The sequence below is a fragment of the Coniophora puteana genome (assembly GCF_000271625.1).
Source record: "Coniophora puteana RWD-64-598 SS2 unplaced genomic scaffold CONPUscaffold_17, whole genome shotgun sequence".
NCBI classification, from domain to species: domain Eukaryota; kingdom Fungi; phylum Basidiomycota; class Agaricomycetes; order Boletales; family Coniophoraceae; genus Coniophora; species Coniophora puteana.
In genome coordinates this window covers 157226-175838 of record NW_006913069.1, presented here as the reverse complement: position 1 = coordinate 175838, position 18613 = coordinate 157226, and the positions used below count along the sequence as shown (strand labels likewise).

At 54.7% G+C, this 18613-nt stretch overlaps 5 protein-coding genes and 2 non-coding genes across 7 annotated transcripts; 4 read left to right on the top strand and 3 right to left on the bottom strand.

Annotated features, from left to right (window-relative positions):
- Positions 1–1126: 1126 nt before the first annotated feature.
- CONPUDRAFT_159245 (uncharacterized protein) lies at positions 1127–4046 on the bottom strand (the record flags this gene model as incomplete). Its single annotated transcript, XM_007776352.1, has 4 exons — positions 1127–1531; positions 1585–1687; positions 1779–3181; positions 3318–4046. The coding sequence occupies 4 exons, from the start codon at positions 4044–4046 to the stop codon at positions 1127–1129; spliced, it is 2640 nt and encodes an 879-aa protein (XP_007774542.1).
- Positions 4047–6707: 2661 nt separating this feature from the next.
- On the top strand, positions 6708–8473 carry CONPUDRAFT_169532 (uncharacterized protein; the record flags this gene model as incomplete). Its single annotated transcript, XM_007776351.1, has 4 exons — positions 6708–7518; positions 7573–7905; positions 7959–8330; positions 8397–8473. The coding sequence occupies exons 1-4, from the start codon at positions 6738–6740 to the stop codon at positions 8471–8473; spliced, it is 1563 nt and encodes a 520-aa protein (XP_007774541.1). The 5' UTR covers positions 6708–6737.
- Positions 8474–8728: 255 nt separating this feature from the next.
- On the top strand, positions 8729–8802 carry CONPUDRAFT_t125. The gene has a single exon. It is a non-coding gene; the product is annotated as a tRNA-Ile (tRNA).
- A 111-nt stretch (positions 8803–8913) lies between these two features.
- CONPUDRAFT_140111 (TPR-like protein) lies at positions 8914–11093 on the bottom strand (the record flags this gene model as incomplete). The annotated part of the gene is made up of 6 exons (XM_007776350.1): positions 8914–9298; positions 9372–9785; positions 9895–10147; positions 10225–10696; positions 10743–10860; positions 11043–11093. The coding sequence occupies 6 exons, from the start codon at positions 11091–11093 to the stop codon at positions 9029–9031; spliced, it is 1578 nt and encodes a 525-aa protein (XP_007774540.1). The 3' UTR covers positions 8914–9028.
- A 729-nt stretch (positions 11094–11822) lies between these two features.
- On the top strand, positions 11823–13763 carry CONPUDRAFT_112371 (WD40 repeat-like protein). Its single transcript, XM_007776349.1, has 4 exons — positions 11823–12168; positions 12243–12774; positions 12837–13202; positions 13270–13763. The coding sequence occupies exons 1-4, from the start codon at positions 12093–12095 to the stop codon at positions 13712–13714; spliced, it is 1419 nt and encodes a 472-aa protein (XP_007774539.1). The 5' UTR covers positions 11823–12092; the 3' UTR covers positions 13715–13763.
- Positions 13764–16469: 2706 nt separating this feature from the next.
- CONPUDRAFT_t120 lies at positions 16470–16543 on the bottom strand. Its single transcript has one exon. It is a non-coding gene; the product is annotated as a tRNA-Ile (tRNA).
- A 428-nt stretch (positions 16544–16971) lies between these two features.
- CONPUDRAFT_147286 (uncharacterized protein) lies at positions 16972–18298 on the top strand (the record flags this gene model as incomplete). The annotated part of the gene is made up of 4 exons (XM_007776348.1): positions 16972–17319; positions 17423–17489; positions 17555–17688; positions 17762–18298. 4 exons carry the CDS (start codon positions 16972–16974, stop codon positions 18167–18169), a joined length of 957 nt encoding a protein of 318 aa, XP_007774538.1. The 3' UTR covers positions 18170–18298.
- Between the last annotated feature and the right edge of the window lie 315 nt (positions 18299–18613).

Here is an 18613-nt window from a genome sequence, read left to right as displayed (position 1 = left end):
AACAACTATGAAGATCTCGAGTTTGTCTTCCCTTTGAGGTGGAATGTGCTCCTATTTTTCGATAATCGTGACCAGGCTCATGCAGCAACTGTCCATCTTCTCCATCACTATTCAATCACTCCTGAGCAGCGATCACGAAAGGTTATCCGTGAATACCACGAGGAGATGTCTGAGGAGCACCTTCGGGAGGCCCTTGATGACTTCTCGGATCCAGACGGGGATACAAAGGTTCTTTGTGCTACATGCTCAATCGGATCGGTAGTTTACAGCAGTTTTATTTTATTTTATTTTTCTGACCCGGTGTTTCAGGGCATTAACATGCACATTGTCAAGATTGCTGGCCACTGGGGCCTTTGCAGAGACGCCTCTAACTGGCGACAGCGTGGTGGTCGAATCGCACGCAATCTCAGTGATCAAGGGTTGTATATTACCTTCTATGAGGGGTGGGCACTTACAAAAGTTCTCCCTGATTGTCCTCCGGACGATCCTGATGCACCACTCACTGTCCCACTCCCCGATAAAGCTAGAAAGGATGTTAGGACTGGATATGCAATGCTCCTCCTTGCTCAATCCCAAGATATGTGCATAAGGGAGTTTTTAGCTAATTACTTTGATGACTGCACACCTTCTCGTGAGCCTGATGCTTATAACAATATAATGGTAGCTGAGGCGTTTACAGGAACAACTTTTACGAATGCCTACTGCTGTGACCGCCACCCGGAAAATCCAGTCGACATGACTCACTGGCTAGGTCGTTCTCAGCTCCTTATTAAATCAGAGGGTGAGGGGAGTGGTGCACAGCAGTTGAGAGCGAAGAGGATGCCACAGAGGCCGGCTAAGGATCGTCCACAAGTGGAAAAGGCCTTGAAGTCATGGCGGGGCCGCACACATCGCAAATTAAACCCCACAACCTGGACAACAAAGATGCCGCATGAACTTCTTGAGGACAGTGCAATAGTTGCTCTATCAAAACTTCATCCCTCAAAGGTGACCACTGAGAGTGTCTGTGAAACAGCAAACAAGGGTAACAGTTGGGCTTTGGCAGCTGAAGTTGCACAACTTATTTCAGCATGTGATGTATAGGTAGAACATATGATAAAGTACACTTGAGTGCGATTTAACCATTCTATTCGTCTGAAACTGCTAGCACAATCTGGGAGGGTGGGATATCGTCGACCTCATCATCAACCTCTAAACCATTCTGCAGTTGCTGAAGCCGCTTGTTGAAATCAGCGAGAGCCTGGCTCTCAAGTTTTGACCGTCCAACAGCCATTAAGTCTGTCATAGGCTTGACAGTTTTGCTGGATAAACCCCGTCCAGGAACATATACCAGCAGTTGCTTGTCCAGAACCTTTCGAAGTGCTGTTACAGTGATGTGGCGTGTTTCGGGTGTTGTATGCGAACGAGATTGAGGATAAATCCCCAGGATCTCAGGTACCTTGAGCTTTGATGCGGCAGCTTGCTTGATACAAGCTGCACCATGTCCGATACGCTCCCAATTCCCGTTCATGCCACGGGAGAGGCAAATGTCCTGTTAAAGGTAGAGATGATTGCTTGCTGAGACACTAATGCGAAGTTTATTACCTTGATATCATCAACGCCATGCTCAGCGTTGAGATCGACTCCGAAACAGTGCCCTGGACCAAGGCCTGAAGGGCATATGATAGAATTGTCCCTGACAATATTTCTTTTGCAGAAGCGTCAGCAGTTACGATGCACATATAACACTATGATAAAGGTGGATGGAAAGAGGTCGAAGAAAATGGAGGAGAACTCACGAAAATTCTGGAGTCCATACATATTTGAAGTTGTGCATGAGGAATAGGATTTCAGACGCATAGTTGTGACTCCCAGCCCCTCGAAAAATAAGCTCTAAATGTGGGAACAGGTCCTCCACTCTGCCATAGTCACCATCTGACACAGCACGGATAAGGGTGATAGCATAGAGTAAATCACGGATGAGGAGGTGAATATTGGTACTTATGATATCATCCTCTTGATCCTCATCTAGAGGGACGCTTGCCCAGCGCGCTTGAATTTTCTGAGCCAGCTCCAAAATCTTTTCGGCTGTGAGATCTTCACTCGAAGCAAACTGCCTGTAGATGTCTTCATCCTGAGTGCCACCAGAAAAGCCCTCGTCCCTTAGAACAACGTCCCAAGCAGCAACCAGCAACGCATCTAGAGTCTGCCTAAGAGCCATGAGAAGAGTGTGGTAGTCGGGATGCTGCTTAGTAAGTTTCGTCTTTTCTAGCAGCTCGTAGAACCAAAGCAAAGAACCCTCTGATGATAGTGTACCCTTGTGCTTGTGAGAGATCACCCAGACGAGGTTCAGCTGTAGGTGAAACAGTGCAATGGCAATCTGAAAGACCTTACGACGCTCCCAATCATTGATGTCAAGTAAGCGAATCATCTTGCCTCCACGAGTTTGCTTGTTAGTGTGCTGGTCGCCCATGAAGAGAATCGCGTTTTTGAGAAGCATCGCAGTCGTCATGTCAAACTGTTGTGTATAGAGGTGATTCTGGTATAGCAGGTTGCCCTTTCGAGAACCTTCTTCGATCCGGCTTGCGCGAGTACAGTAGAATTTCGTCTTGTAGCCTTTAGGAAATGGTCGAATTGATGGGTGGCTGAGGATCGGGCTCTCCTTGATGTGCGCTGAGAAGAGATCACCGTACAGCTTAAACAAGGAGTCAACTACAGTGGCTACAAGATCCTGTCGAAGAAATTGGTGACGATCTTCTGGTAGAGCAACATCTTCAATTCTGAGGCCAGGTGCACGATCAAAGCCGTCTCGAAGAGCTCCAGTCCACTCCACATGCGATGGATCTACAGGGCCATTGCCTGAGCGAAGTTCATAGACATAGCCTGTAGTCGCTGAGATAGTTGTATATGGAGTTGTTATTCCACGCTGCTCAACGTCTGTGGTCGAAGCATTGAAGTTGTCATAGCCAATTAGGTGCGGACCACGAGCGGCTTGTGCAGCCAGATCAACATTCTTGTCAGCAAGACTCTCGAGAAGAGCGGTTGTCGAAGTATTCCCCATGCAGAGACCACAAGCAGACAGCACCTCAGTGACTTTCTTCGTCGCATTTGAAGCCCATAGCCATAGAGTCCACATAGACGCAGCACCAGTAGCATGATCGCTTCGCTGATGGCACAGCTGCGCCTCAATAATGGGGACAATCTAAAAATCCGAAAAGATCACAAAAATACGCGTTAGCTCAAGCGTTTTAGATATAGGTCATTAATAGATGTAGACATCCCTTTTCTGGCCGTTTCTTGGTGTTCTGGTTCGACTTAGGACCAGTGGCAGCAGCTACAAGAATCTCAGAGAGGACAGGTGTACTATCTAGAAGGGGCTGGTAGATCGTCTCGAAGTTCCAGTTCTCGAGAAACTCTGGAGTGATATCTTGAACACGTTTGAACATCAGGTGCTTCTTGGCCTTCTCCATCTCGTCGTCAACAACTCCTTTGATCACGTCTACAGCAGCATGAGATCTGAGAAGCCAGTCAGAGAGTTTAGTCCACCGGGGACACTGTCCCTTCTTGTTGTCCTTGTCAGTCGTTAGAGCGTCAAGAAAGCGGTGTATACCCTCAGATTTTGGCCGAAACCAGTAGTCAGAGTAGCTAGAGCCATAGCTTGCCTCGTCATTGAGAATATCTGTAGCAAGATCAAGGGGTGAGACCTCCCATTCACGACAGAGTGCTGCAAGAGTGCGCTTTCGGCTGATCTTGGACTGCTGTTTGATGTGTCGGATGTCAATTGAGCTGGGAAGGGAAGAGATAGCCATATGCGCCTGAGGAGTATCTAAAGCATCAACTAGAGTCATCTGAGAGTCGTCCATCCAGCCTGGTAGCTCCTCAAGATCAAGGCCATCATCATAATCAGTTAGCTGACTCTGTGACTGGTGCTCGCCTCCAGCAGGTGAATCAGGCCTTGTAGATGCCAGAGAGCCCTGAGGAGCAGCATAGGAGGCTTGAGTAGACCCAGAAGCTATACTAGAAAGGGTTGGAGCGAACATAGATCGGTGGGGAAGAGATGGACCCATGCTCTGAGTCCTTGGAGCTAGAAACCTAGTTGTGCCCAAGTTCCCAGAAGCGCTCGAAGATAAGTATCCACGGGGAGCGTACAGGGTCCCAATCGATTGAGGAGGGGAGAAAGACGAGCTAGAAACGACATCTGAGAGAGATCTGCCCGGGAGAGAATCTGTAGAAGGTAGGGAAGGTAATGAGGAGGAGAGGTTGAGCCGAGTGCCTGTATGTGGCCCATTTGGCCCTCTGGTCTTCTTTCTGCGTTGTTCTTCGGGCTGATCTGTTGCATTACGCTTTCTTGGGGCCATAATTTACTAATAAAGAGGGATGTATTGGGTGTCGTGGTGTGGTTTACATGATACGACAAGAGATGTACAAGATACTCAGATATGCTCACTGAACGCGTCTTGCGTCACATCTCAGGGGCATTGCCCGATTAGTGCTAAGAAATGCCTCGACCTCTTCTCGCGACTTGAGCGTTTTACCATATACTGCAAGAAGAATCCTGCCCGCCAAATCTCGGCGAATTGTCCCGGGCCTTATACAGAGCCCCACCCAAATACAGGGCTCGACGTTAGAAGGCCAGGTGGACCGGGCTACAACTAGGCAACCTGGAAGGTGTTGAGTAGAATTCTTTATCAGACATCCCTCGGAGCCAAGAGAGGGTGATCATTGAATTGTGGCTCACTTGCTGGTGGTTGGAAGGGAGCTTGCCAGCGTAAGTAGATTGTGTGATAAATGATATGCAATTCACGATAAGTGCGGTGGCAACAATTGTTTAGTTGTTTCAGAAGTTACAAGAATGATCATGTCAAAAGCCGACAATGCTAGGTGGAACATACGACCAGAGAATTCGCGCCTAACACCACGTAAACGAGTCCGCCACATCTCTCATCGCGTCCTCGATATCTGCACTTATTGGATTTGTCAGCGGCCCGACGTTCAGACCCACCAGGTGAGCGTTCTCCTTCTCCAAAAGTCTGCGCAGCACGTCCGGGGAAGCAGGACACGGGGTGATCGTGAGGTGCTTGAGCTCCGTCCCAAACGCGGCGACCGAACCACCGTGTAACATCAACCTCTCGATCAATGCGTCGTCGAACCCGTCACAGAACTGGAAGCTGAGCTCGACGCCGGACCAGCCCCGCAGAACGTGCACGAGGTCGTCCTGGCTATCGATCTCGTTGAGCTCGAGGATGGGTGCCGTGCGGATGTTGATGGGCCCGCGGACAGTACACCGGTCCAGGCGGACTTTGTATCGGCCGCCGTAGCCCAGCACGTCTGTTTGCGGGGCGTACCGCGCAAAGAAGGCGCCGAGGAACGGATAGGGAAGAAGCGAGAAAATGACGGATCCGTATCGGGTGAGTGGCGTTTGGTTTGGAATTTCACTCTCGTCATCAAAGGACACACTGCGGATCGAAAGGTCGATATCGCAGTTGCTCGCGCCAGTATCAGAGATCCTCAGTTGGTCGAGTGCATCGACGAGACGTGTCGGTGTTAGATCTACGGGGCGTAAGTCGCCGGGGGGATGATACGAAGTGAGTGTGATGCAGAGCGACCAGTTGGGTTGATGATAGCGAGTTCTTCCTATGGTTGTATTTTCTCCTGCCTTGTCACCTGCGCTGAAGGCAAAGTCAGCAAAACTACGCGCATCCATGGAAAGACGCTGGATCTGAGGGCAGCTGAACGAGCTGAAAGGCGCAGGAGCGGTCGTATCCGCTACGCGAGATTGAATATCAAGATCAACAAGCACGGGTGCGGCGCCTGATTCGTTGAGATAACGCATGACGACGAGGGTTGCAGAACGATATCGAGTGCGAACGGTGAAGGCCCTGACGCGCTCGATCAGCGGCGCAAGGAGCTCCATTGCTGTGCTCACTCTGTAGCATTCAACACCAGAAGTGGTCGAAGGCGGGGAGGAAGATGATGGTGTCTTCGACTCGCCCTTTGAGATCAAATGAACCGAAACGCTGCGCTGCCCATTCGTCGCATTAACGTACGCAGAAACAACGGTCGGCAAGACGGGGGCGTCGAGATCGATTAAGATCTGATTCCAGCCCTCCGGAGGGAAGTTAGCATGGACGCTGAGCCACTGACGGCAGACGTGGGCGATGGCACAGGGATACAACTCGAAGTCGTCGAAAGACGTCCAAGCTGGGCTGGAAGATAGCCGTGCAAGCTCGGGTTGCACAGCGTAAAGATCTGGACGAGTATTTCTGTTGGCAGCGCCATGATAGAGCACGGGGTTTCGGGATGTGCTGCAGCGTCGTGCAAAAGCGGAGTCTCTCCTGGTGTAGCATCTGCTGATCGTTCAATATCTTGTAATGTGCAGATGAGAGGTTTGACCTTACCCATAGCAGCTCACCCACAAAGTTCAAGAACAGTCTAACTACGCGATTGGAGAAGTAGATACGTCATCCCCTTTCGGAATCCATGTCGAGAGGCATCGGCATGGACCGGTCGGCTTTTGAACCTGTGTCTTACTCGCTTTGTTCTGAACTGACAAGTGTGTCTCATCTTGAGCTCGCCTGAGCTGGCCACACTTGACTCTGCGCTTTGGAAGCACAATTACTTCCGATTCCAGACCACGACACTACCTGCCATCATTTGTCCTAGAAATTTCCACGTTTCAGCTGTCACACATAACACGAGACGCACCATTCGTCGAGCCCAAATCCCCGCAACACGCCAGTCCTTTCACCTAGCCTACCATGACATCCCAGGAAACCTCCGATCTTCTATCCGACACCGATTACTTGGCATTCGTTGCCCGCGCTCTCGACGAGGTCAACGATGCAGAGAAAAGCCAAAGAAAGCTGCAGGAACGAAAGCGTCACGGCGAGGCAGCCATCTTGGACAGCCTTGCCTATCTAGCGGTTTGCAAGCCGGAAAAACAGGTCGTTGCCACAGCTGCTCTGCTTCGAAAGGAAGACGCCGGCCTCAGAATCCTGGTTGCAGAGAATGGGGAAGCGACTGAGGGTGTGGTTGAGCATCTGCAGAACGTCTTGAAACTCCTCGCCCTCATTCGCGAACAGGCTGAGCCTTTCTTGCCGGAAGGCAGCCGATCTCCCCGTGTTCAAAGGTGGATCGCAGACGACTCCCCTATCCCTTATGAGCAATCCCTTATCAATCTAGAGGTTCTCGTAATTAGGCACTCGTGGAAGAAGCTAGGGCAACGCTCTACGAAAGATTGTCGACACGCCAACGCTATCGATACCGCCAACGATGTGTGCAATCCTGACGCCCTAAACAGCGTCGACAGCACTCTCCGATCATGCTTACAGCAGGTCCAGGCTGTAACAGAAGCTGAACGCAAAAAAATCTCGGCCATGCCAGTAGCGCTCGAGGCACTAGCTTGGACGCTAGATGTGGAAACGCCAAACGACGCTGAAGTCAAGAGAGTTCGTAAGCTGCTAATGCAGCTCGATAATTTCAGAACGACCTTTGAAGCAAAGGGAGACTTTCTCCAAAACTGGAATAACTATACCCGCCGTAAGTCGATATCGTGAGCGTCATCCCTTGCAATAATTTATGTTCCATCCCTAGTCCAACTAATATCGGAGGGAAAGACGGTTAGGAAGCGCCCCGACCTGATTCGCTGGTTATCCAAGTTGACTTCAAACCGACGCCATTACCACCGCTTGGCAGACATCACAATATCGAACACGCTATCAGCAACCCTACTGGCCAACCACCCCGTCGTTGTATCTGTACAGAATCCACTTCCTCGCCCTAGACCCTTCACGGTTGACGATCACCAAATGGGAGTAATACTAAAAGGCGCTGAATGCAAGATCGAGCCAGAACTTGGGGTCGTACGCGGATTCATAGAGAAACTCGCGAAGCTGCGTAACCGCCCTGTGACCGACGGACAACTTAGTATGCTTCATGCATTTACCCACTGCCGCTAGCTTTCTCAACGCGTCCGACAGCGTTCGAAGGGCCAGCTCCCGTTCACTGCGAGTGCAAGCTGCTCGCTGCTATCCACAGCCGCACAGCGATACAGTACATCGGCGTTTCGAAGCCCCCGTGCGCACTTTGCGACATCTACTTCGAGGCTTATCGACAGGCGACAAATACACATATCAAGTTCACGAGCGGCAGCCGCAGCCGGACCTCTCCGTGGACATGTCCACAGGTCGGAGAACCCGTGCTCCTCGACTCCACCATCGAGGAGCGCGTTCGCTCGCAGCTTCTGCGTAAGATCAACAGGGGCTGGGACCTATTCATCCGAGCCTTTTTATCATCATCGCAGAGCACCGATGCGTCCGAGGATAACACGGGACTGTGGTTTGGGACAGACTGTGCGTGTCCGTTTCATTTTCGTTACTATCAGAACATCAGACTACTAAAATGTCCGTGTGCGAAAGACGATGCAGAAGCAGCCGCGGATGAAATTATCACCGAGATGCAAGCGCTGCCCCAACGGGTGATACGCCGAGGATGAAGTTTCATACCAAAGACAGCCTTTCAAGTTTAAGTATTGTCAGAGGCAAGCGCGGGCGATCGTTGCATATTGAATTGTAGTTCGCTCCAATAGCCCATCTCAGTGCACCTTCTGAGCCTGGCCAATGTAGGACTCCCCTCCCTGCCTTGTACACTTCCGAGTCCATAGCCTTCCATAGCTATGAGAGGAAACATGGGCACCGTCTGCCTCGGCTCGCGGCCGATTCTGAGCCTCTGAGGGAAATTAGCATGCACCGGCCGACTAGCTCAGTTGGTTAGAGCGTCGTGCTAATAACGCGAAGGTCTTGGGTTCGATCCCCACGTTGGCCATGTCCTTTTTGCTCTCCTCCTTTTTTGGTCCGTACATGCTTCATCATCCAGGTTCACGACCACACAACGCATCGCGCACGCAAGTCCCGGCCGGGCGTCAAGAAATCCAAGCACAAAAAGATATCGAGAGTGCGCCACCAAGGCAGATCACCTCCACCCTGGACGCGGGACGCGTATGTACAGTAAAAAAAGCGGTAAATAACGTAACGTAGAACATCAAAAAAACTCAGAACTGGAAATGCGGCCCGCCGGTACTGAACCTGAACCCGCCCGCGCCCCCGCCTCCAAAGGGATTGCCACCGCCCGCGCCCGCGCTGCCGCCGCCGAACCCGCCCTGGAAGAACATCTGCGCGATGTCGTCCATGTCGGCGCCACCCGGGCCCATCGAGGACGCGCCGTCCTCGTCCTCGCCGAGGTCGTAGCGCTCGCGGCGCTGGGGGTCGGAGAGCACGGCGTGTGCTTCGACGACGAGTTTGAATTTTTCTTCGTCGCCGCCCTGTGTCGTTGGCGGGTGCACGGTGTCAGTCCCGGTGACACACAGAAGAAGAAGAAGAAGGAAAAAAGCGCACCTTATCCGGATGATGCTTCAGACTCTCCCTTCTATACGCCTTCTTAATCTCCACCTCCGTGCACTCCCGCCCCACACCGAGAATCTTGTAGTAGTCCTTGCTCTTGCTGCGCTTGAGCGCCGCCTCCGCCTTCTTCAGCTCCGCCTTGAGCGCGCGCGTCTCCGCGCCGGCCTCGGCGCACTCGAGCGCGGCGCCAAAGTCGCGCACGGCCTCGTCGAAGCGCTCGAGCGCGAGCTCGGCGCGCGCGCGCGTGCGCAGCGCCTTGAAGAACGTCGGCGCGAGGTCGAGCGCGAGCGAGGAGGCGAGCACGGCGTCTTCGTGCCGCGAGAGCTTGGAGAGCGCGGTGGCGCGGTTGGAGAGGAGTGTTGCGCGGATCTGGCCGCCGCGGCCTTCTGCGTCGCTCTCGCCGATGTGCTGCCGTCATATCGCGCGATCGCAGGAAGAGCGGGGGCGAGAAGAGGAACCCGATAGACAGATCAGCGCCCGCGGCCAGCGTAGGAAGCCCAGGGGGGGTAATGCTCACCTCGAGCGCCTCGTCGTACATCCTGAGCGCGTCGTCGAGTCTGTTCGCCTTGAACGCGGCGTTGCCCTCTTCCTTGAGGCGCTCGATCTCGCGCACGCGTTTGCGGAGGTGCATCGCGGGGGCGTGGGCGGGGTCGAGGCGGAGCGCGGACGCGGCGTGGTCTTTTGCCTGCGGGAGCTTGCCGGACAGCAGGAGGACGAGGCCGCGCGTCGTGAGCGCCTCGGGCGACTGGGGCGCGTAGCGGAGAGCGTCGCTGGGTCGAGGAGGGATCAGCATTGCGAGGAAACGCGATGGCTAGTTTAGTCAGGGAGAGGAGAGGGAAACACGCACTTGGCGCTGATGCTCGCCCCGTCCCAGTTGCCCTTTGCGAGCTCGAGATCGACCTTCCACAGGCGCCACTCGAGCGGGACCTCGCCGCCCTCCCGCTCCACGACCTGGCGGCACTTGTCCAGCGCGAGCCGTGCGAGCGCCCACTCGCCCCGCGCGCGCGCGCCGTCGAACGTCGCGAGGTGCGCCTCGAGCTCGCGCACCCTGTCGAGGAGCGCCTGGGCCTGTGCGTTCGCGGGCTCGGTGTCGAGTGCGGCGCGCAGGGCGGCGGAGGCGGGATCCGGGGCGCCGAGGGCGAGGTGGCAGCGGGCGAGGCGGAGGAGGGTTTTGGGCGGGGCGCCGGATGTGCCGGTGGTGGAGGTGGACTGGAGGGTGGCGGCGGACTGGCAGTCGGCGAGGGCGGGGCGGAAGCGTTTGAGGGCCATGTAGGCGGCGGCGCGGTTGGTGAGGTAGGCGGCTTCGTGCGGGGCGAGGTCTGTGCGGCGGTGTAAGCGTGGAATGGGCGAGTGGGTGTGACGCACCGATGGCTTTTGAGTAGAGATCGATGGCGTCGCCGTAGCGCTGGGCCTTGAACGCGACGTTGCCCTCTTCCTTGATCTGCTCCGCGGATTTGTCTGGGTCGTCTCCGGGGGGCGCCGCCTCATCTGGCTTGGTGGCGTTGTTTATTGGGGGCGGGACGGCGTCGCCATTGGGTGTTGGGAGTGGACGTGATGTGGCGGGGGAGGTGGGCTCTTTGGGTGACGTGGGAGAAGCAGCTGGGCCGTTCTGCCTGGATGGCATGCTGATCTAAGGTCGGGGAGGGGAGGGGGAAGAAGGTGGACGTACTTGTTAGCAGGGCGATTGTGCTTTTTCTGTGATTTGCCCTTGGCCATGATGCGATAACGGAGATTAGCAGGTCAGTGCCCTAGATGAGATGAGCGATGCAGGAGAGGGCGATCGGGTGTCCTTGGACAGCGTCGGGGTCGGTGGGTGGCCTAGGACGGTGGACACGAGGAGGGAGTGTGTGTTGGTGTTATTTTTTATTATTTGAGACTTTGACCTGCCAATCTAGACATTGACTAATTGGCGTGGGAACCAGTTTCCATCTCTGGATGTCTTGCTCGTCTGTCCCGTGAGGTCATCCAGCTCTTCCTCGTCCGCCTGGGAGTCACTCAGCTGCTGACATGGACTCCTTCGACGATCGCCCCCACTCTCCCCCATCCCCAACGTGCCAGGCCCAGTCAACCTCAGCCAGCACTCTCTACATCCCCATCGCATCTCCCCCAACCCCCGCACCCTCTCCTCGCCCCCACAACCCGCCCTCCTTCGCCGGCGTATTCGCCCCAGACTACACCCTCCCCCAAACACCCCGCCATCCCCACCCCCACCCAATCGTACCCGCCAACCCCCCAGCCCACCTCTCCCGCCTCGAATTCGCCGCCCTCGCCTCCTCCGCCCCCGCACGCAGACGCTACCTCGCCGCCCTCCTCTCCGACTGCACCCCCTCCGAGCTCCTCTTCGTCTCCACCACAATCGCACCCCTCCTCAAGCGCGATTTTCTCACAGAGCTCCCCCCCGAACTCGCCCTCCACATCCTCTCCTTCGTCGACCATCCCCGTACCCTCGCACGCGCTGCCCAGGTCTCCCGCACCTGGGCCGACCTCGTCGCCGACGACGCCCTCTGGAAGACTCTCACAGACCGCTATGGATTCGAGATCGAGCAGGCGGCGGCGGGGGACGGCGCGAGAGACGAGTTCGATTTCGAACCGGACGAGACGGGTGGGGAACGGAGGCTCTCCAATGGATCTGTGTCGGCGTCGTCGCGCAGGCGTTCCAGCCTCTCGATCCGAGGACAGGCAGGCGTAGACGCACTCGCGCGTGCATACGAAGACATGCACACCGCTCCACCGTCGGTCCCGCGCCCGCTCTCCCCGTTCCGGACGCACTTCCAGCGCGAGTACATCACGAGTGCGTCATTCGCTTCAACTCATCTACCATCGCCGATGCTAACGCATCTTCCACCCTAACCCCTTAATAACCAGTGTGCAACTGGCGCAAAGGCGGCCGCCTCCTGCGCTCGCACCGCGTGCCCATCCTCGCGCCCGACGCAGGCGTCATCACCTCGCTCGCGCTCGACCAGGACTGGGTCGTCGTCGGCCTCGCCTCCGCCCGCATCCACGTCTTCTCCGCCCGCACCGGCGTCCTCGCCCGCACGCTCACGGGGCACGAGTCCGGTGTCTGGGCCGTGCACCTCGTCAGCCGCGGCGGGGCGTGGCGCGGCGGGCCGCAGTCGTCGGGCGAGAGGTCTGCGGCGGCGGAGGGGGGAGCGGGCGATCGGGTGGTGGTGGAGGAGGAAGATGGAGCGGGGGAGACGGTTGTGCCGCAGTCGATGAGGACTGCGTTGGGTCTTGATGTGCCGCGCCCGTCTGGGCCGTATGGAGACGGAGAGGGCGCGGATGGGAGGGGCAAGCCGAGCGATGTGGGCTGTGCGAGCGAGGGGTGGGGCCAGCCCGGTGCGCTCGTCGTCAGCGGCGGATGCGACAAGCTTCTGCGCGTGTGGGACGTCAAGAGCGGGTCCGTCTCCTCCCCACATATCGTGCTCCACAAGATCGCTAACAACACTCCCTCCCGAACAGCCACTGCATCCACACACTCCGCGGCCACACCTCCACCATCCGCTGCGTGCGCGTCCTGCACAACCGCCCGCTCGCCGTGACGGGCTCGCGCGACGCGACACTGCGCGTGTGGGACGTGCAGCGCGGCGTCGGGCTGCGCCTGCTGCAGGGGCACACGCAGTCCGTGCGCTGCCTCGACGCGTGCGGCGCGCGCGTCGTGAGCGGCTCGTACGACACGACGTGCCGCCTCTGGGACGCGGACACGGGCGAGTGCGTGCATGTGCTGCGCGGGCACCAGCACCAGATCTACAGCGTGGCGTTTGACGGGGTGCGTATTGCGAGTGGGGGCATGGATACGACGGTGAGGGTGTGGGATGCGCGGTCTGGGTGCGTCGCGGGCTCGGTTTTTGGCGGGCGGTTGGCTAATGTGTGTTTTTTTAAACTGATGATTCAGACAATGCATTGCTCTTCTCCAGGGGCACACCGCGCTCGTCTGCCAACTGCAGCTCTTCACCCCTCCCCCCTCGTCCGCCTTCTCCTCCCCCTCCTCTCCCTCTTCCTCCTCACCCCCCGCCCCCGCGGGCCTCCTCGCAACAGGCGGCGCCGACGGGCGCGTCATCACCTTCTCCCTCGACACATACACCGCCCGCACGCGCCTCGCCGCACACGACTCCTCCGTCACCGCGCTCCAGCTCGACGCGCGCTTCCTCGTCACGGGCGGCAACGACGGGCGCGTGCGGCTGTACGAGGCCGCCACCGGGCGCCACGTGCGCGATCTCACGGAGGGCTGCGAGAGCGTGTGGAAGGTCGCGCATAATCGCGCGGGGACGTGTGCGATTATGTGTAAGCGCGCGGGCAAGACGGTGATGGAGGTGTGGAGTTATCGGCCGAGGGAGTGAGCGGGTGTTGTTGGTTTTTTGTTTTGTATAGTTCTTGTTATATTGGGACTTTTTTTTGTTTTTGTTTTGGATACATTGGTTGCGTGAGTTGTAGCGTTGGACAGACGAGTTAATGTAGCCTCTTCTTTTTGGAAAGCAGATGCCGTAGAGACTGCTGGGACAACGCTCGTGAGTACTATGCATGCAGCCCCGTACCCTTCGAGAAATACTGTAGTGGTTCGAACATATCGCGTACCTACTCTGACCAATTCTCATGAGTTTTTATTTGTACGTTCAAGTTTCTCATACCTTACTCTAACGCATACTCGAAGAAGCCCAGCGCAAGAACGTGATTAGTTGCTAGCATTGTGTTACGTAGCTCGATACGCTGTTGTACACAGTACATAGCAGGCCCCCTTCTTCAGAACATACTTATTCGTTCAGGACGCTCGGATAAACGTGCTTCAATGATGGATCACTTGCTTTGAAATTTCTTTCTGGTGCCTATCCTTGAAGTATGTCGAATTTCACTGGAGTACCCCTCAAACTGTGGACGCTGATGTTTAGTCGATCGTAATATATATAAAAAGATGATTAACCTCGAAAATCCAAGGAAGCGAGTTTAGCGCGGCGAGGACCGGCGTTTCTCTGGCATCTCTACTCAGACAAGTTAACGGGCGAGGTTATTGCTTGGCAAATTAAGGCTACGGTGGACATTATGATGAGAAGCATGAAAACCGAGTTCCGAGAGGTTTGTATGTCGATACAAGGCCACTATGAACGCGGACATACCTGATTATCATGAGCACTAATCACGTACAAATCTGTAGTTATCATTCATTTTATACATAGGAACAATGACATTCTGTTGTGATAATCAGGCACTTACCCAAAAATGAACTATTGTCATTTTCGTACGATTCCATTGTCCAAATCACCTCATATGTACCTAATTTTCTAGGGAAAAAGGCGGCACCGTGCACATAATCATCGGTTCTCATAGAAAAGTACAGCATTCATCACGCAACAAGAGCAGGTTAAAATGGCCATGTGAGTTGGTTCTATTTATGTACGACGTTGTAGGGTAACGGGACATTGTGTACAACGGGTAACAGTATCAAGCTCGGCGTTGGCGGAACATACTGGCGTAGCTCCAGCTCCTCGTAATGCCGAGCATGCACTCCTCCTCAATGGGCGACGGGAGAGTGTCGGCACTAAGGTGCGCAGATCGACAAGCGCCTGGCCCTCGACCATGCACTGGACCGTATGTTCACCTTGTTTGCGGGCTTGATAAACTAGTCAGATAGGTATTCCAGCATTCGATGCAGAATAGATACTGACACGAGACGGGGAGGAAGCGTAGTCGGGAGTCAGGTACCTTGACAGTTTCGTTTGCTGCATTTTCAGCGGCTTGCAAGCGCGCAGAGTGGGCTGTGGGCGGCCCTGTCACAGGTGTCAGTAATGTCAGGGGCAGAAAATGAGGCACGGAACCTGCTCACCGCGAAGCTACGATATCCTGTCGTGCAGGAGAACACCAGTGTCAATATTAGCAGCATCAGCGGGCGGGACATGTTGAGGTTCGATGGCCAGGATGGAGACTATAACGAACACCGTGCAGGCAGGGGGGGGGGTGCAGGTGATTCGGGGGGTGGAATGACAGCCGACCCGTCGATTGTGGTTACTGCATGTTCACTAGTCAGCTCGGGCGGACTACAAAGAAAGGAATAGAGGGTAAGAAGGCGCACCAACAGCTCGGCAATTTGCACGTCGGTCACCTAATTTGCCTAACCTGACCGACTGGCTTGCCTCGTACTCGAGCGGGAGCTCCACTTTAGATCGTCATAGCATTATTAGCCTGTTCTCTCCAAAAGTCCAGCCTCACGCATATGACGCACCTATGCCTAAACAACTGCACTTCGCTGTTGGCATTCCTTGCCCCTCATCGTCACTTTTTGCGTGTTGCCCGGTTTGAGGCAGGCTGGCTGCGCAGCCCAGTGTTGACATCAACAAGTGCGAGATGCAATCACTTGATGGTGAAATCAAAGAGATCGAGACACAAGGATGTGCTGGGATATCTATGGTTGGTGTGAGGTTTTAACACAGGGAAAGCTCAGAGGAGGCGAGGAAATGGAGGAAGGAAGACTTACATTTGCAAAGCCTCCTCCCCCATGCGATGCAAGCACAAGCACACTATATACTCCCGGTTTGGCGCATTCACTGCTGTCGAGCTGCAAGGAGCTGTGACGGAAAAGCTGCGCCAAGGCAAAGAGCGGATATGATAGGGAAGTCATGGTGGTGGGATGCACGACGGTCGAGTGGGAGCGATGGTTGCCGCGCGAGCCAAGTCTTCACGCCCGCGAAAAGGCAAAAGCTCTCACGCCACTACGCTGGAAACCACATGAAACTCACGGCATAATGCAGTAATTCTCACTTGACGTCGATGACCTCCATTCAGATACTCATCACCGACCTCAGCAAGAAAAAAATGATCCTACGATTCAGGGCAAAATGCCTGGTTCTGTAAACTAGGTACATGCATATGTAGCGCACATGAATTCGAAATCAGAGCAAAAACATATGATTAAAGTAGATCAGACACTGTGTACATTGTGGGTACATGAAATTCAGGTATATATGTTCTTGCAGTGTAGGGAAAGAGAGCGAGACGAACCTGATGTGTTTCACAAGGAGTACATCAATTGTTTCACAAGGGGTGCATCGATAGTGTGGGTTGAAGGAGAGAAGATGGATCCAAAAACCAAAAACCAAAAACATATGGCCAACGTGGGGATCGAACCCAAGACCTTCGCGTTATTAGCACGACGCTCTAACCAACTGAGCTAGTCGGCCCATGTACGCACGTGTTACCAGCTATAATATAATGAGTGATTTTCGTATCATCCTGTGGCTGCGTTTGATGGCTTTCAATTCATTATGAACCCAGGGCCCAGTGTCGGCATCGTCGTTCCGTCGCCCCTTTGTTGAACATACATGAAGATGCCGATTGTGATGAGGAGCAGTACACGAGATCTGCAGCGCCCACTAGCCAGGGACCTGGCTGTGCTTTGCACTAACATCGCGCCTCCTCAAAGCCTCCTTTCGCTGTCTTGTTACTCCTATGTAGGTCTTTCCTCCCCTGTTTTTCTTTTCTTTTCTTTTTTCAATCGATCAAAACACGGTGACATCACAACCTATTTAGCCAATTTTACGACTACAATATAAGGAGCAATATTCCCGCCGCCAAGGCTTACCTCTGAGCAGCGACCTTCTAGCGCCCCATGAGCCATCCATCCTCCCACCCTCCTCGAAGAGACAATAAACGGCGCAAACCCCTGCCCGTGCCTCGGTCCCTCTCCGAGCCCATCCGCTCGCAGATGCTCACGTACGCGAACCGCCTGAGCGACGCTCGCCGCGCTCAGACTCCGTACAAGCCACCGCGCATCCCGTGCATCGAGTTCGTGTACTACTGGGGCCGCTGGTCCCCGACGCAGCCGCACATTGCGCCTGCGGCGCTCAAGCGGGCGAGATTGGCTGCGCCAAATGGGGGCCGCTGTGCGATCACGAACGGCAGGCGCACGGGGGCGGTCGCGCGCCTGTTAGCTGGGCTGGAGCACGCTGAGCCAGACGTGCGTGTGTCCTGCATGCTTTTATTTTGGCTGGTTGCAAACTAGAGCCGGCTAGTTTCGTTGATTGGTTTCTTTGATTCTGCCTCGCTCACATGTGTAATAGCTGGCGTGGACACGCGGGATGGGCTGGCAATATCTTGACTTTGCGTGCCCCTCGAATATGATTTTCTGTAGGTGCATCACGGCAAACTCGGAGGCCTCATCCTTCTCTGACCGCTGCTTTTGCACATCACAGTGGACTTCGAAATGTTGGGCAGGTTCCACACGCTCGGCAGCCACACGTTCTTCCTGCTTCCAGAGCCACATATTATGGATGCGCTGCTGAAAATGTGGACAAAGAGCGAGAAGGAAGTACAAGAGCTCAGCAAGGTGAGCATGGATACGAAAGTGTAAACGTTGAAATATCGCCTGCTCACTGTATCTTCCTGCAACCCACCCCCAGTTTTTTCAAGACCAAAAGACCTTCAAATACTACATCGTTCCCGAGCAGCGGGGTCTCACCAGCAACTTGGTCTGTCTCTCTACACGCCACCCGAAATCCTCGCGCAGCGCTCGCACCGTACATGCGTATCCTCTCACGACGCTCGGGCCCATCCGCAGTCACGTCAAGCCACATTTCGCCCTGTGCCGCATGTGCACGTTCCTGACCGCGCGAGGAAACTTCTTGTCAGATTGTCTCAAGGAGGCCTATCGGGCTGCACTGGACATGCACGACCCAACAGGGTGGAGTAAGTATGACACAGATAGACTGGTTGACGACGTCAAGGAGATGGAGCACCACTGGAGAGAACGCCAGGTGCGGCTCAAGTCGTTGGAGGAGCACAAAGTTGAGGGCAGCGGAGTTCATTGAGGTTATGCCAGAAAGCTGGTGCTTTAGCTTTATTAACGAGATTACGATTGCGCCGACCTGCACCAGAGTGGAACGTCACAGTATGTTCAAGGGAAAGTCCAAAGTCCTGGAATTTGATGAGCAGAACCCTGATTCATACTGTTCGTTGTTGCTGGTAATCTATGAAAGTTATGACGTTTAGTACGTGGAGAATGGAATGATGCCAATGTAGCTAGCACCGTCGACACAAGATTATGCCAAGCACCCTGGTCAATCACATAGACTTGACCATGCGGAAGAGTACTTCTATACCTCTATCAAATAGCATGTGTCCGTCGTGTTGCCGCGCTTGGCGAACTAGCTGGAACCAAGCCGATGAAACGGGGACTTGCACTTATTATCAGTCCAGATAACACACTTCGTCGCTGTGTAGAGGCTAAAAACCGTGAAGATTAACTCTTTGTT